The sequence below is a fragment of the Engystomops pustulosus genome, chromosome 4, assembly GCF_040894005.1.
Source record: "Engystomops pustulosus chromosome 4, aEngPut4.maternal, whole genome shotgun sequence".
NCBI lineage: Eukaryota > Metazoa > Chordata > Amphibia > Anura > Leptodactylidae > Engystomops > Engystomops pustulosus.
The window spans coordinates 2,348,297-2,361,985 of NC_092414.1; the positions used below are offsets into that span (position 1 = coordinate 2,348,297).

General features: G+C 55.3%; 1 protein-coding gene across 11 annotated transcripts in view; it reads left to right on the forward strand.

Moving 5' to 3' along the window:
• The first annotated feature begins 330 nt into the window (after positions 1-330).
• The window catches only part of LOC140125902 (epidermal growth factor receptor kinase substrate 8-like), a 110,581-nt gene continuing 97,222 nt past the window's right edge, over positions 331-13,689 (forward strand). For 8 of the 11 annotated variants that reach the window (XM_072144789.1, XM_072144791.1, XM_072144792.1 and 5 more), the window contains exon 1: positions 331-426. In XM_072144789.1, the coding sequence (XP_072000890.1) occupies positions 368-426 (59 nt within the window). In that variant the 5' untranslated portion in view covers positions 331-367. Of the gene's footprint in view, positions 427-5,416; positions 5,444-12,253; positions 12,353-13,689 lie in introns of those variants that run through there. The other 3 variants (XM_072144794.1, XM_072144795.1, XM_072144796.1) reach the window with 3 other exon arrangements.

Sequence of the window (13,689 nt, forward strand, 5' to 3'; positions counted from 1 at the left end):
GTATATGATGGGGGTGATGATGGTGTAATATGATGGGGGTGATGATGGTGTAATATGATGGGGGTGATGATGGTGTAATATGATGGGGGTGATGATGGTGTAATATGATGGGGGTGATGATGGTGTAATATGATGGGGGTGATGATGGGTGTAATATGATGGAGGTGATGATGGTGTAAGATGATGGGGGTGATGATGGTGTAATATGATGGGGGTGATGATGGTGTAAGATGATGGGGGTGATGATAGGGTAACTCTGAGTGCTGTGCTGCTCAGTAGATGATGCTTGCTGTGTGTTGGGAGTTGTAGTCAGTAAGAGGTTATCCGCTGCCTCCTCTCCCCTCCCCCGGACTCCTGTTCTGTATTAATGATTAATCACTTCTCCGGAGCAGCTCCAGTCTTTGTGCAGCTCGGGATCAGCTCCATGTAAGTAGAAAGCTCTTATTCTTGTTATTGCTGTGATCCCCTGCAGGAGCCGGGATGTGGCCGGATCGCTCCGGGATTCCTCCGGAAAGCCGCCATATTCCTGGATCCTGCTGAACATTTCCTGGATTGTGCAGCAGCTTCTCTGACGCCATGAGACGTCTCTGTGCTTCATGTTACCAGTACAATGATCGCTGCGCCTCACCTGGTGTCACTAGTACCTGGCGTTACCTTGCCTGGTGTTACTAGTATAATGATCACCGCGCCTCACCTGGCGTTACCTGTACCTGGCGTTACTAGTACAATGATCACCGCGCCTCACCTGGCGTCACTAGTACCTGGCGTTACCTGTACCTGGCGTTACTAGTACAATGATCGCTGCGCCTCACCTGGTGTCACTAGTACCTGGCGTTACCTGTACCTGGTGTTACTAGTACAATGATCACCGCGCCTCACCTGGCATTACCTGTACCTGGCGTCACTAGTACCTGGGATTATCAGTACCTGGCGTTACTAGTATAATGATCACCGTACCACACCTGGCGTTACCTGTACCTGGCGTTACCTGTACCTGGCGTTACTAGTATAATGATCACCGCGCCTCACCTGGCGTCACTAGTACCTGGGATTATCATACCTGGTGTTACTAGTATAATGATCACCGCGCCTCACCTGGTGTCACTAGTACCTGGCGTTACTAGTACAATGATCGCTGCGCCTCACCTGGTGTCACTAGTACCTGGGATTATCATACCTGGCGTTACTAGTATAATGATCACCGCGCCTCACCTGGTGTCACTAGTACCTGGGATTATCAGTACCTGGCGTCACTAGTACCTGGGATTATCAGTACTTGGTGTTACTAGTATAATGATCACTGCACCTCACCTGGCGTTACCTGTACCTGGCGTTACTAGTACAATGATCACCGCGCCTCACCTAGCGTCACTAGTACCTGGGATTATCATACCTGGCGTTACTAGTATAATGATCACCGCGCCTCACCTGGTGTCACTAGTACCTGGCGTTACTAGTACAATGATCGCTGCGCCTCACCTGGTGTCACTAGTACCTGGCGTTACCTGTACCTGGCGTTACTAGTATAATGATCACTGCACCTCACCTGGCGTTACCTGTACCTGGCGTTACTAGTACAATGATCACCGCGCCTCACCTAGCGTCACTAGTACCTGGGATTATCATACCTGGCGTTACTAGTATAATGATCACCGCGCCTCACCTGGTGTCACTAGTACCTGGCGTTACTAGTACAATGATCGCTGCGCCTCACCTGGTGTCACTAGTACCTGGCGTTACCTGTACCTGGCGTTACTAGTATAATGATCACTGCACCTCACCTGGCGTTACCTGTACCTGGCGTTACTAGTACAATGATCACCGCGCCTCACCTAGCGTCACTAGTACCTGGGATTATCAGTACCTGGCGTTACTAGTATAATGATCACCGCGCCTCACCTAGCGTCACTAGTACCTGGCGTTACTAGTATAATGATCACTGCACCTCACCTGGCGTTACCTGTACCTGGCGTTACCTGTACCTGGCGTTAATAGTACAATGATCACCGCGCCTCACCTGGCTTCACTAGTACCTGGGATTATCAGTACCTGGTGTTACCTGTACCTGGCATCACTAGTACCTGGGATTATCAGTACCTGGCGTTACCTGTACCTGGTGTCACTAGTACCTTGGATTAACAGTACCTGGTGTCACTAGTACCTTGGATTAACAGTACCTGGTGTCACTAGTGCCTTGGATTAACAGTACCTGGCGTCACTAGTACCTGGCGTTACCTGTACCTGGTTTTACTAGTATGATGATCACTACGCCTCACCTGGCTTCACTAGTACCTGGGATTATCAGTACCTGGCGTCACTAGTACCTGGGATTATCAGTACCTGGCGTCACTAGTATAATGATCACTGCACCTCACCTGGCGTTACCTGTACCTGGCGTTACTAGTATAATGATCACTACACCTCACCTGGCGTTACCTGTACCTGGCGTTACCTGTACCTGGCGTTACCTGTACCTGGCGTTACCTGTACCTGGCGTTACTAGTACAATGATCACCGCGCCTCACCTGGCGTCACTAGTACCTGGGATTATCAGTACCTGGTGTTACCTGTACCTGGGATTATCAGTACCTGGCGTTACCTGTACCAGGTGTCACTAGTACCTTGGATTAACAGTACCTGGTGTCACTAGTGCCTTGGATTAACAGTACCTGGCGTCACTAGTACCTGGCGTTACCTGTACCTGGTTTTACTAGTATGATGATCACTATGCCTCACCTGGCTTCACTAGTACCTGGGATTATCAGTACCTGGCGTCACCAGTACCTGGGATTATCAGTACCTGGCGTCACTAGTACCTGGGATTATCAGTACTTGGTGTTACTAGTATAATGATCATTGCACCTCACCTGGCGTTACCACCACCTGGCATTCCAAGTACTTGTTATTATCAGTACCTGGCGTTACAAGTACCTGACGTTAGCACCACCTAGCATTCCTAGTACATGGTGTTACTAGTATAATGATCACTGCACCTCACCTGGCGTTACCTGTACCTGGTGTTAGTAGTATAATGATCACTACACCTCACCTGGCGTTACCTGTACCTGGCGTTACTTGTACCTGGCGTTACCTGTACCTGGCGTTACTAGTATAATGATCACTACACCTCACCTGGCGTTACCTGTACCTGGCGTTACTAGTATAATGATCACTGCACCTCACCTGGCGTTACCTGTACCTGGCGTTACTAGTATAATGATCACTACACCTCACCTGGCGTTACCTGTACCTGGCGTTACTAGTATAATGATCACTACACCTCACCTGGCGTTACCTGTACCTGGCGTTAGTAGTATAATGATCACTGCACCTCACCTGGCGTTACCTGTACCTGGCGTTAGTAGTATAATGATCACTACACCTCACCTGGCATTACCTGTACCTGGCGTTAGTAGTATAGTGATCACTGAACCTCACCTGGCGTTACCTGTACCTGGTGTTAGTAGTATAATGATCACTACACCTCACCTGGCGTTACCTGTACCTGGCGTTACTAGTATAATGATCACTACACCTCACCTGGCATTACCTGTACCTGGCGTTACTAGTATAATGATCACTGCACCTCACCTGGCGTTACCTGTACCTGGCGTTAGTAGTATAATGATCACTGCACCTCACCTGGCGTTACCTGTACCTGGCGTTACTAGTATAATGATCACTACACCTCACCTGGCATTACCTGTACCTGGCGTTACTAGTATAATGATCACTACACCTCACCTGGCGTTACCTGTACCTGGCGTTACTAGTATAATGATCACTGCACCTCACCTGGCGTTACCTGTACCTGGCGTTAGTAGTATTATGATCACTGCACCTCACCTGGCGTTACCTGTACCTGGCGTTAGTAGTATAATGATCACTACACCTCACCTGGCATTACCTGTACCTGGCGTTACTAGTATAATGATCACTACACCTCACCTGGCGTTACCTGTACCTGGCGTTACTAGTATAATGATCACTGCACCTCACCTGGCGTTACCTGTACCTGGCGTTAGTAGTATTATGATCACTGCACCTCACCTGGCGTTACCTGTACCTGGCGTTAGTAGTATAATGATCACTACACCTCACCTGGCATTACCTGTACCTGGCGTTACTAGTATAATGATCACTACACCTCACCTGGCGTTACCTGTACCTGGCGTTACTAGTATAATGATCACTGCACCTCACCTGGCGTTACCTGTACCTGGCGTTAGTAGTATTATGATCACTGCACCTCACCTGGCGTTACCTGTACCTGGCGTTACTAGTATAATGATCACTGCACCTCACCTGGCGTTACCTGTACCTGGCGTTACTAGTATAATGATCACTGCACCTCACCTGGCGTTACCTGTACCTGGCGTTAGTAGTATAATGATCACTACACCTCACCTGGCATTACCTGTACCTGGCGTTAGTAGTATAGTGATCACTGAACCTCACCTGGCGTTACCTGTACCTGGCATCACCTAGCACAAATATCACAGCGCCACACCTGGCATTATTAGTACCTGAAATTACCAGTACAAAGATCACTGCGCCATTCCCAGCCCCTAGCATTCTCAGCACACAGATCTCTGTGCCTTACCTGTCATTGCTACCACCTGGCATTACCAGTACCTGACTTTCCCTGTATCTGGCTTAAGTTTACTAGTAGCCGGCCTTATTAGTAGCCGGCCTTATTAGTAGCCGGCCTTATTAGTAGCCGGCCTTATTGGTACCTTGCAGAGCTACTACCTGGTCACTCCCAGTACCCAGCATTAGAAGCACCTGACACTCCTAGTACTGGGCATTAGTAGTACCTGGCCTTGGTGGCACCTGACGCTCCCGGTCCCCGGCCTTGGTGGCACCTGACGCTCCCGGTCCCCGGCCTTGGTGGCACCTGACGCTCCCGGTCCCCGGCCTTGGTGGCACCTGACGCTCCCGGTCCCCGGCCTTGGTGGCACCTGACGCTCCCGGTCCCCGGCCTTGGTGGCACCTGACGCTCCCGGTCCCCGGCCTTGGTGGCACCTGACGCTCCCGGTCCCCGGCATTACTAACTCACTGGTTCTTGTTTTCTTCCATGTTTGGGCTATTGGGGTGCTCACTTGGTCCTCTGTGTGGGACTTCTCACCCCGGGGTGTCCGGGCCGTGCTCGGGCCCACGCGGTGTTGGGTACCTGGATTTAGTGAGGGACTTTTCCCAGTGATGGTTCAGCTAGGGGTCTCTTCATGCTGAAGTCATTACGTGTGTGGAAGGACGTTTGGTGTGTGACCCTCTGGTGGGTGTAGAGTAGATTTTATGTGCGGGTGGTGTCCCGGCTCTGACGCAGGAAGGTGTCATAAATTCCTTGGTTACTCTTTTACCACTTCTTGTTACTTATCTTGGGACATTACAGTCAGTACGCGACGGGCGAGCGTTACCTCTACAAGCAGCTGCTTCTGGGGAGGTGAGGTTTTAGATTTTAACGAAACATTTTGTTCCCTTTACAATGTCTGGGGGCCCCCTTGAGGTGGCTGTCTCTCCTTGAGGTTGTAAACTGTGGGTGTATTGTACTGTATGTGTGGCGAGTGCCGGGCCCCCCCCCTGTATGTGTGGCGAGTGCCGGGCCCCCCCTCCCCTGTATGTGTGGCGAGTGCCGGGCCCCCCCTCCCCTGTATGTGTGGCGAGTGCCGGGCCCCCCCCCCTGTATGTGTGGCGAGTGCCGGGCCCCCCCCCCTGTATGTGTGGCGAGTGCCGGGCCCCCCCCCTGTATGTGTGGCGAGTGCCGGGCCCCCTCCCCTGTATGTGTGGCGAGTGCCGGGCCCCCCCCCCTGTATGTGTGGCGAGTGCCGGGCCCCCCCCCTGTATGTGTGGCGAGTGCCGGGCCCCCCCCCTGTATGTGTGGCGAGTGCCGGGCCCCCCCCCTGTATGTGTGGCGAGTGCCGGGCCCCCCCCCCCTGTATGTGTGGCGAGTGCCGGGCCCCCCCCTGTATGTGTGGCGAGTGCCGGGCCCCCCCCCCTGTATGTGTGGCGAGTGCCGGGCCCCCCCCCCTGTATGTGTGGCGAGTGCCGGGCCCCCCCCCCCTGTATGTGTGGCGAGTGCCGGGCCCCCCCCCCCTGTATGTGTGGCGAGTGCCGGGCCCCCCCCCCCTGTATGTGTGGCGAGTGCCGGGCCCCCCCCCCCTGTATGTGTGGCGAGTGCCGGGCCCCCCCCCCTGTATGTGTGGCGAGTGCCGGGCCCCCCCCCTGTATGTGTGGCGAGCGCCCTGCCCCCCCCCCCTGTATGTGTGGCGAGCGCCCTGCCCCCCCCCTGTATGTGTGGCGAGCGCCCTGCCCCCCCCCTGTATGTGTGGCGAGCGCCCTGCCCCCCCCCCTGTATGTGTGGCGAGCGCCCTGCCCCCCCCCCCTGTATGTGTGGCGAGCGCCCTGCCCCCCCCCCTGTATGTGTGGCGAGTGCCGCCCCCCCCCCCTGTATGTGTGGCGAGTGCCGCCCCCCCCCCTGTATGTGTGGCGAGTGCCGGGCCCCCCCCCCCTGTATGTGTGGCGAGTGCCACTGATGTCTCTGAGGCTGGACCTCTACGTCCTCAAATTGTACGATGAGCCCGGCCTCCAACGTGTGGAAGGAGATGCTGCTTAGTTTTGCTGCAGTCATAGGCCTTCTATGATTGTCATGTGAAGAGCGGACACGTACCACACTGGGGATGATGCAGGAGGCTACAGGGACCACCAACATGTGACCCCACCATAGGGTGATCCAAGGAGGAAAAGTGGCCGCCATCACTTGGCCCCATACTCTCTGGATGCAGAGGATGCCACTACCTGGGCTCCCACAACCACCTGGAGGGAGTCTCCTACATCACGTGGCCCCATAGTCTCTGGATGCAGAGGATGCCACTACCTGGGCTCCCACAACCACCTGGAGGGAGTCTCCTACATCACGTGGCCCCATACTATCTGGATGCAGAGGATGCTACTACCTGGGCTCCCACAACCACCTGGAGGGAGTCTCCTACATCATGTGGCCCCATAGTCTCTGGATGCAGAGGATGCCACTACCTGGGCTCCCACAACCACCTGGAGGGAGTTTCCTACATCATGTGGCCCCATACTCTCTGGATGCAGAGGATGCCACTACCTGGGCTCCCACAACCACCTGGAGGGAGTCTCCTACATCATGTGGCCCCATACTCTCTGGATGCAGAGGATGCCACTACCTGGGCTCCCACAACCACCTGGAGGGAGTCTCCTACATCATGTGGCCCCATACTCTCTGGATGCAGAGGATGCCACTACCTGGGCTCCCACAACCACCTGGAGGGAGTCTCCTACATCATGTGGCCTCATACTCTCTGGATGCAGAGGATGCTACTACCTGGGCTCCCACAACCACCTGTAGGGAGTCTCCTACATCATGTGGCCCCATAGTCTCTGGATGCAGAGGATGCCACTACCTGGGCTCCCACAACCACCTGGAGGGAGTCTCCTACATCATGTGGCCCCATACTCTCTGGATGCAGAGGATGCCACTACCTGGGCTCCCACAACCACCTGGAGGGAGTCTCCTACATCACGTGGCCCCATACTCTCTGGATGCAGAGGATGCCACTACCTGGGCTCCCACAACCACCTGGAGGGAGTCTCCTACATCATGTGGCCCCATACTCTCTGGATGCAGAGGATGCCACTACCTGGGCTCCCACAACCACCTGGAGGGAGTTTCCTACATCATGTGGCCCCATACTCTCTGGATGCAGAGGATGCCACTACCTGGGCTCCCACAACCACCTGGAGGGAGTTTCCTACATCATGTGGCCCCATACTCTCTGGATGCAGAGGATGCTACTACCTGGGCTCCCACAACCACCTGGAGGGAGTCTCCTACATAATGTGGCCTCATACTCTCTGGATGCAGAGGATGCTACTACCTGGGCTCCCACAACCACCTGTAGGGAGTCTCCTACATCATGTGGCCCCATAGTCTCTGGATGCAGAGGATGCCACTACCTGGGCTCCCACAACCACCTGGAGGGAGTCTCCTACATCATGTGGCCCCATACTCTCTGGATGCAGAGGATGCCACTACCTGGGCTCCCACAACCACCTGGAGGGAGTTTCCTACATCATGTGGCCCCATACTCTCTGGATGCAGAGGATGCCACTACCTGGGCTCCCACAACCACCTGGAGGGAGTCTCCTACATCATGTGGCCCCATACTCTCTGGATGCAGAGGATGCCACTACCTGGGCTCCCACAACCACCTGGAGGGAGTTTCCTACATCATGTGGCCCCATAGTCTCTGGATGCAGAGGATGCCACTACCTGGGCTCCCACAACCACCTGGAGGGAGTTTCCAACATCACGTGGCCCCATACTCTCTGGATGCAGAGGATGCCACTACCTGGGGTCCCACAACCACCTGGAGGGAGTCTCCTACATCATGTGGCCCCATACTCTCTGGATGCAGAGGATGCCACTACCTGGACTCCCACAACCACCTGGAGGGAGTCTCCTACATCATGTGGCCCCATACTCTCTGGATGCAGAGGATGCCACTACCTGGGCTCCCACAACCACCTGGAGGGAGTCTCCTACATCACGTGGCCCCATACTCTCTGGATGCAGAGGATGCCACTACCTGGGGTCCCACAACCACCTGGAGGGAGTCTCCTACATCATGTGGCCCCATACTCTCTGGATGCAGAGGATGCCACTACCTGGGGTCCCACAACCACCTGGAGGGAGTCTCCTACATCATGTGGCCCCATACTCTCTGGATGCAGAGGATGCCACTACCTGGGCTCCCACAACCACCTGGAGGGAGTTTCCTACATCATGTGGCCCCATACTCTCTGGATGCAGAGGATGCCACTACCTGGGCTCCCACAACCACCTGGAGGGAGTTTCCTACATCACGTGGCCCCATACTCTCTGGATGCAGAGGATGCCACTACCTGGGGTCCCACAACCACCTGGAGGGAGTCTCCTACATCATGTGGCCCCATACTCTCTGGATGCAGAGGATGCCACTACCTGGGCTCCCACAACCACCTGGAGGGAGTCTCCTACATCATGTAGCCCCATACTCTCTGGATGCAGAGGATGCCACTACCTGGGCTCCCGCAGCCTGATTGGGGCTCTCCTCGATCTTTCTTTGGGCGGGGGGGGCTGATGGACATGATGCTCCTGTAGGTAGGAGTCACTGTTTCTTCATATGTAAAGTCTGGGCATAAATTTGATTTACAAATGATGTTTGCTGTGGAGCAGATGATGGCGGTGTTATTATTATTATACAGTTGGAGGAGGTATTATACAATATTACAATGTGACAGCGGAGGATAATACAGTATTATATGGTGGCGGGAATGGTACAGCATTATTATAGGGGTCGCCGGGGGATGCTGCAGCATTATTATAGGGGCTGCCGGGGGATGCTGCGGCATTATTATAGGGGTCGCCGGGGGATGCTGCAGCATTATTATAGGGGTCGCCGGGGGATGCTGCAGCATTATTATAGGGGCCACCAGGGGATGCTGCGGCATTATTATAGGGGCCGCCAGGGGATGCTGCAGCATTATTATAGGGGCCACCAGGGGATGCTGCGGCATTATTATAGGGGCCGCCGGGGGATGCTGCAGCATTATTATAGGGGCCGCCAGGGGATGCTGCGGCATTATTATAGGGGCCGCCAGGAGATGCAGCAGCATTACTATAGGGGCCACCAGGGGATGCTGCGGCATTATTATAGGGGCCGCCAGGGGATGCTGCAGCATTATTATAGGGGCCGCCAGGGGATGCTGCGGCATTATTATAGGGGCCGCCGGGGGATGCTGCCCCATTTATTATAGGGGCTGCCGGGGGATGCTGTGGCATTATTATAGGGGCCGCCGGGGGATGCTGCCCCATTTATTATAGGGGCTGCCGGGGGATGCTGTGGCATTATTATAGGGGCCGCCGGGGGATGCTGCGGCATTTATTATAGGGGCCGCCGGGGGATGCTGCGGCATTATTATAGGGGCCGCCGGGGGATGCTGCGGCATTATTATAGGGGCCGCCGGGGGATGCTGCGGCATTATTATAGGGGCCGCCGGGGGATGCTGCGGCATTTATTATAGGGGCCGCCGTGGGATGCTGCGGCATTTATTATAGGGGCCGCCGGGGGATGCTGCGGCATTATTATAGGGGCCGCCGGGGGATGCTGCGGCATTATTATAGGGGCCGCCGGGGGATGCTGCACACTTACTTATTATAGGTGCTGCAGGGTGATAACCTGGTGGAAAATGGGCTGCACCATGGGTTCTATTAGGGAGATAGTCACCCACCCCATATATGTTTTGTCTTCTGTGCATAGGCATCTTTAGTGTGAGGAAGGTATGGGCCCTATAGTAGACCCGATGTCTCGCCATGACACCCTAGGATCCTCCTGACAGGCGACACTCTCCTTTCTCCTTTCTTCTTCCTCGTCCATATAGATAAATAGGACATTGTCATCAGACATTAAATAAACCAGAATAAGACGTGTAAGAAGCTTTTCTAAAGACAAAGGTGACCCGGAGGACACCTGAAATCTTATTACACATGATATGGGGTCCTTCTGCTCCTCATGTGTGGCTCCTCACTGGCAGGGGGTCCTTCTGCTCCTCATGTGTGGCTCCTCAGTGGCAGGGGGTCCTGCTGCTCCTCATGTGTGGCTCATGCTGCTCCTTATGGGTGGCTCCTCTCTGGCAGGGGGTCCTGCTGCTCCTCATGGGTGGCTCCTCACTGGCAGGGGGTCCTGCTGCTCCTCATGGGTGGCTCCTCTCTGACAGGGGATCCTGCTGCTCCTCATGTGTGGCTCATGCTGCTCCTTATGTGTGGCTCCTCTCTGGCAGGGGGTCCTGCTGCTCCTCATGGGTGGCTCCTCTCTGACAGGGGGTCCTGCTGCTCCTCATGAGTGGCTCCTCTCTGACAGGGGATCCTGCTGCTCCTCATGTGTGGCTCCTCAGTGGCAGGGGGTCCCGCTGCTCCTCATGTGTGGCTCCTCAGTGTCAGGGGGTCCCGCTGCTCCTCATGTGTGGCTCCTCAGTGGCAGGGGGTCCTGCTGCTCCTCATGGGTGGCTCCTCAGTGGCAGGGGGTCCCGCTGCTCCTCATGGGTGGCTCCTCAGTGGCAGGGGGTCCCGCTGCTCCTCATGTGTGGCTCCTCAGTGGCAGGGGGTCCTGCTGCTCCTCATGTGTGGCTCCTCAGTGGCAGGGGTCCTGCTGCTCCTCATGTGTGGCTCCTCAGTGGCAGGGGGTCCTGCTGCTTCTCATGTGTGGCTCCTCAGTGGCAGGGGGTCCTGCTGCTTCTCATGTGTGGCTCCTCAGTGGCAGGGGGTCCTGCTGCTTCTCATGTGTGGCTCCTCAGTGGCAGGGGGTCCTGCTGCTTCTCATGTGTGGCTCCTCAGTGGCAGGGGGTCCTGCTGCTCCTCATGGGTGGCTCCTCACTGGCAGGGGGTTCTGCTGCTCCTCATGTGTGGCTCCTCACTGGCAGGGGGTTCTGCTGCTCCTCATGTGTTGCTCCTCATGTGTGGCTCCTCACTGGCAGGGGGTCCTGCTGCTCCTCATGTGTTGCTCCTCACTGGCAGGGGGTCCTGCTGCTCCTCATGGGTGGCTCCTCACTGGCAGGGGGTCCTGCTGCTCCTCATGGGTGGCTCCTCACTGGCAGGGGGTCCTGCTGCTCCTCATGGGTGGCTCCTCACTGGCAGGGGGTCCTGCTGCTCCTCATGGGTGGCTCCTCAGTGGCAGGGGATCCTGCTGCTCCTCATGGGTGGCTCCTCAGTGGCAGGGGATCCTGCTGCTCCTCATGTGTGGCTCCTCAGTGGCAGGGGGTCCTGCTGCTCCTCATGGGTGGCTCCTCACTGGCAGGGGGTCCTGCTGCTCCTCATGAGTGGCTCCTCACTGGCAGGGGGTCCTGCTGCATCTCCTCAGTTCTTGGGGGGGTTCTTTGGGATGACCCCAGCGCTCTCCATGCTGTGTCCACTTCAGCTGCAGTACCAGGCGTGCCCAGATGTGGGGCTGCGCTCCTCTACAATCTCTATAGGTTGAACGGCTTCTTCCTGACCTCGCGGAGGGGGGGGGGGAGGTGCATCGTGGGATATTGTGACTACTTCTGGGACTGCACGGAGGACAATGGAAACCATTGTCTTCTCTGTTTATTTAGTCTCATTCACTGTGAGCGCTGTAGCACAGGTGACAACTCCCATCATCCTGCCAGTGATCCTCATCATCCCAGTCAGTTATCTCCTCTCTTCTCTCCACAGTCTGGAGTCTTCAGGCCTGAAGAGGAGGAGATGGCAATATCTGTGACATCCTGACACCAGGAGGTCCCTTCTACAAGGTGGAGTCACCAGTGATGAGCAGTAAGTGCCCCAGGGCAATAATCCACTTCATGACCCGTCGTATTGTGGGGCTGAAATGTCCGGGTGTCCAGACTGGGACTGTATCAGCAATAGGGACACCACCTAGATACAGTAACAGAACCAGGAACACCGCCTAGATACAGAACCAGGAACACCGCCTAGATACAGAACCAGGAACACCGCCTAGATACAGAACCAGGAACACCGCCTAGATACAGAACCAGGAACACCGCCTAGATACAGAACCAGGAACACCGCCTAGATACAGAACCAGGAACACCGCCTAGATACAGAACCAGGAACACCGCCTAGATACAGAACCAGGAACACCGCCTAGATACAGAACCAGGAACACCGCCTAGATACAGAACCAGGAACACCGCCTAGATACAGAACCAGGAACACCGCCTAGATACAGAACCAGGAACACCGCCTAGATACGGGAGCAGAGGAGACGATTGGCACCCCTGTACCTAGCGCTGTGGTTCTGATGGCTGGGTGGAGAGGTGGGTGACCCTTTAGGTGCTGCGGTGCCTAAAGAATTAAACGCCCAGGATTGCGTCACATAGAGACGGCCTCCTGCATGGATTGTACGGACAGGGGAACGTCATGGTGCTGTAAGGGGTTAACCATGTGTCTGCTTTATGTTGACGTAAGATTGTTAACCATTTAAGCTTCGAATATAAAGTAAAACAAAATTGAGGTTCTATACGAAAAAATGTCCCCAAAAATGTGGATGTAAGGGAGGGGGCGCTGAGAACAAGAGAAACCCCCAAAAAGTCACCCCTAAGGAGTGTAGTAACGCTATTGGGAGTGGCTATATCCCATTGGTTATTATGTTTGGGAGGGAATGCTACAATAAATGTATTTTGATACTGATTGTGACGTCCCGGACCCCTGAAGATTACGCGCGGTCACTTAGTTCTCCTTTTATAGACTCTCCCAGAACGCGCGGGTGCTGAGAGGCGCAGGAAGGGATTTATAGTGGTCCGCACAACAATCACTCCCAGCCCTGAATGACTGAGACCCTCTCACCAGCCTCAAGGAAACAGAACCTTATCAACCCAATTCAAGCTGCCACCATTTCTCCTTTAACCCCTTACTGACATGTGACGTAATAGTACGTCCCATGTCGGATCCCGGTACATGGAGAGGGCCTCGCAGGCCGAGCCCTCTCCATAGCCGGTAAGTCTTTGCTGCATATTGCCGGCACCGATCGCGGGTGTTTTACCGTTAATCGCCGACGGCAGTGCGTGGGCGCCGGCATCTTTCCATGGATCGTCGCTCCCCGTGGGGGAACGGCGATCCGTCGCCATGGTAGCTTCGGGTCTCACGAA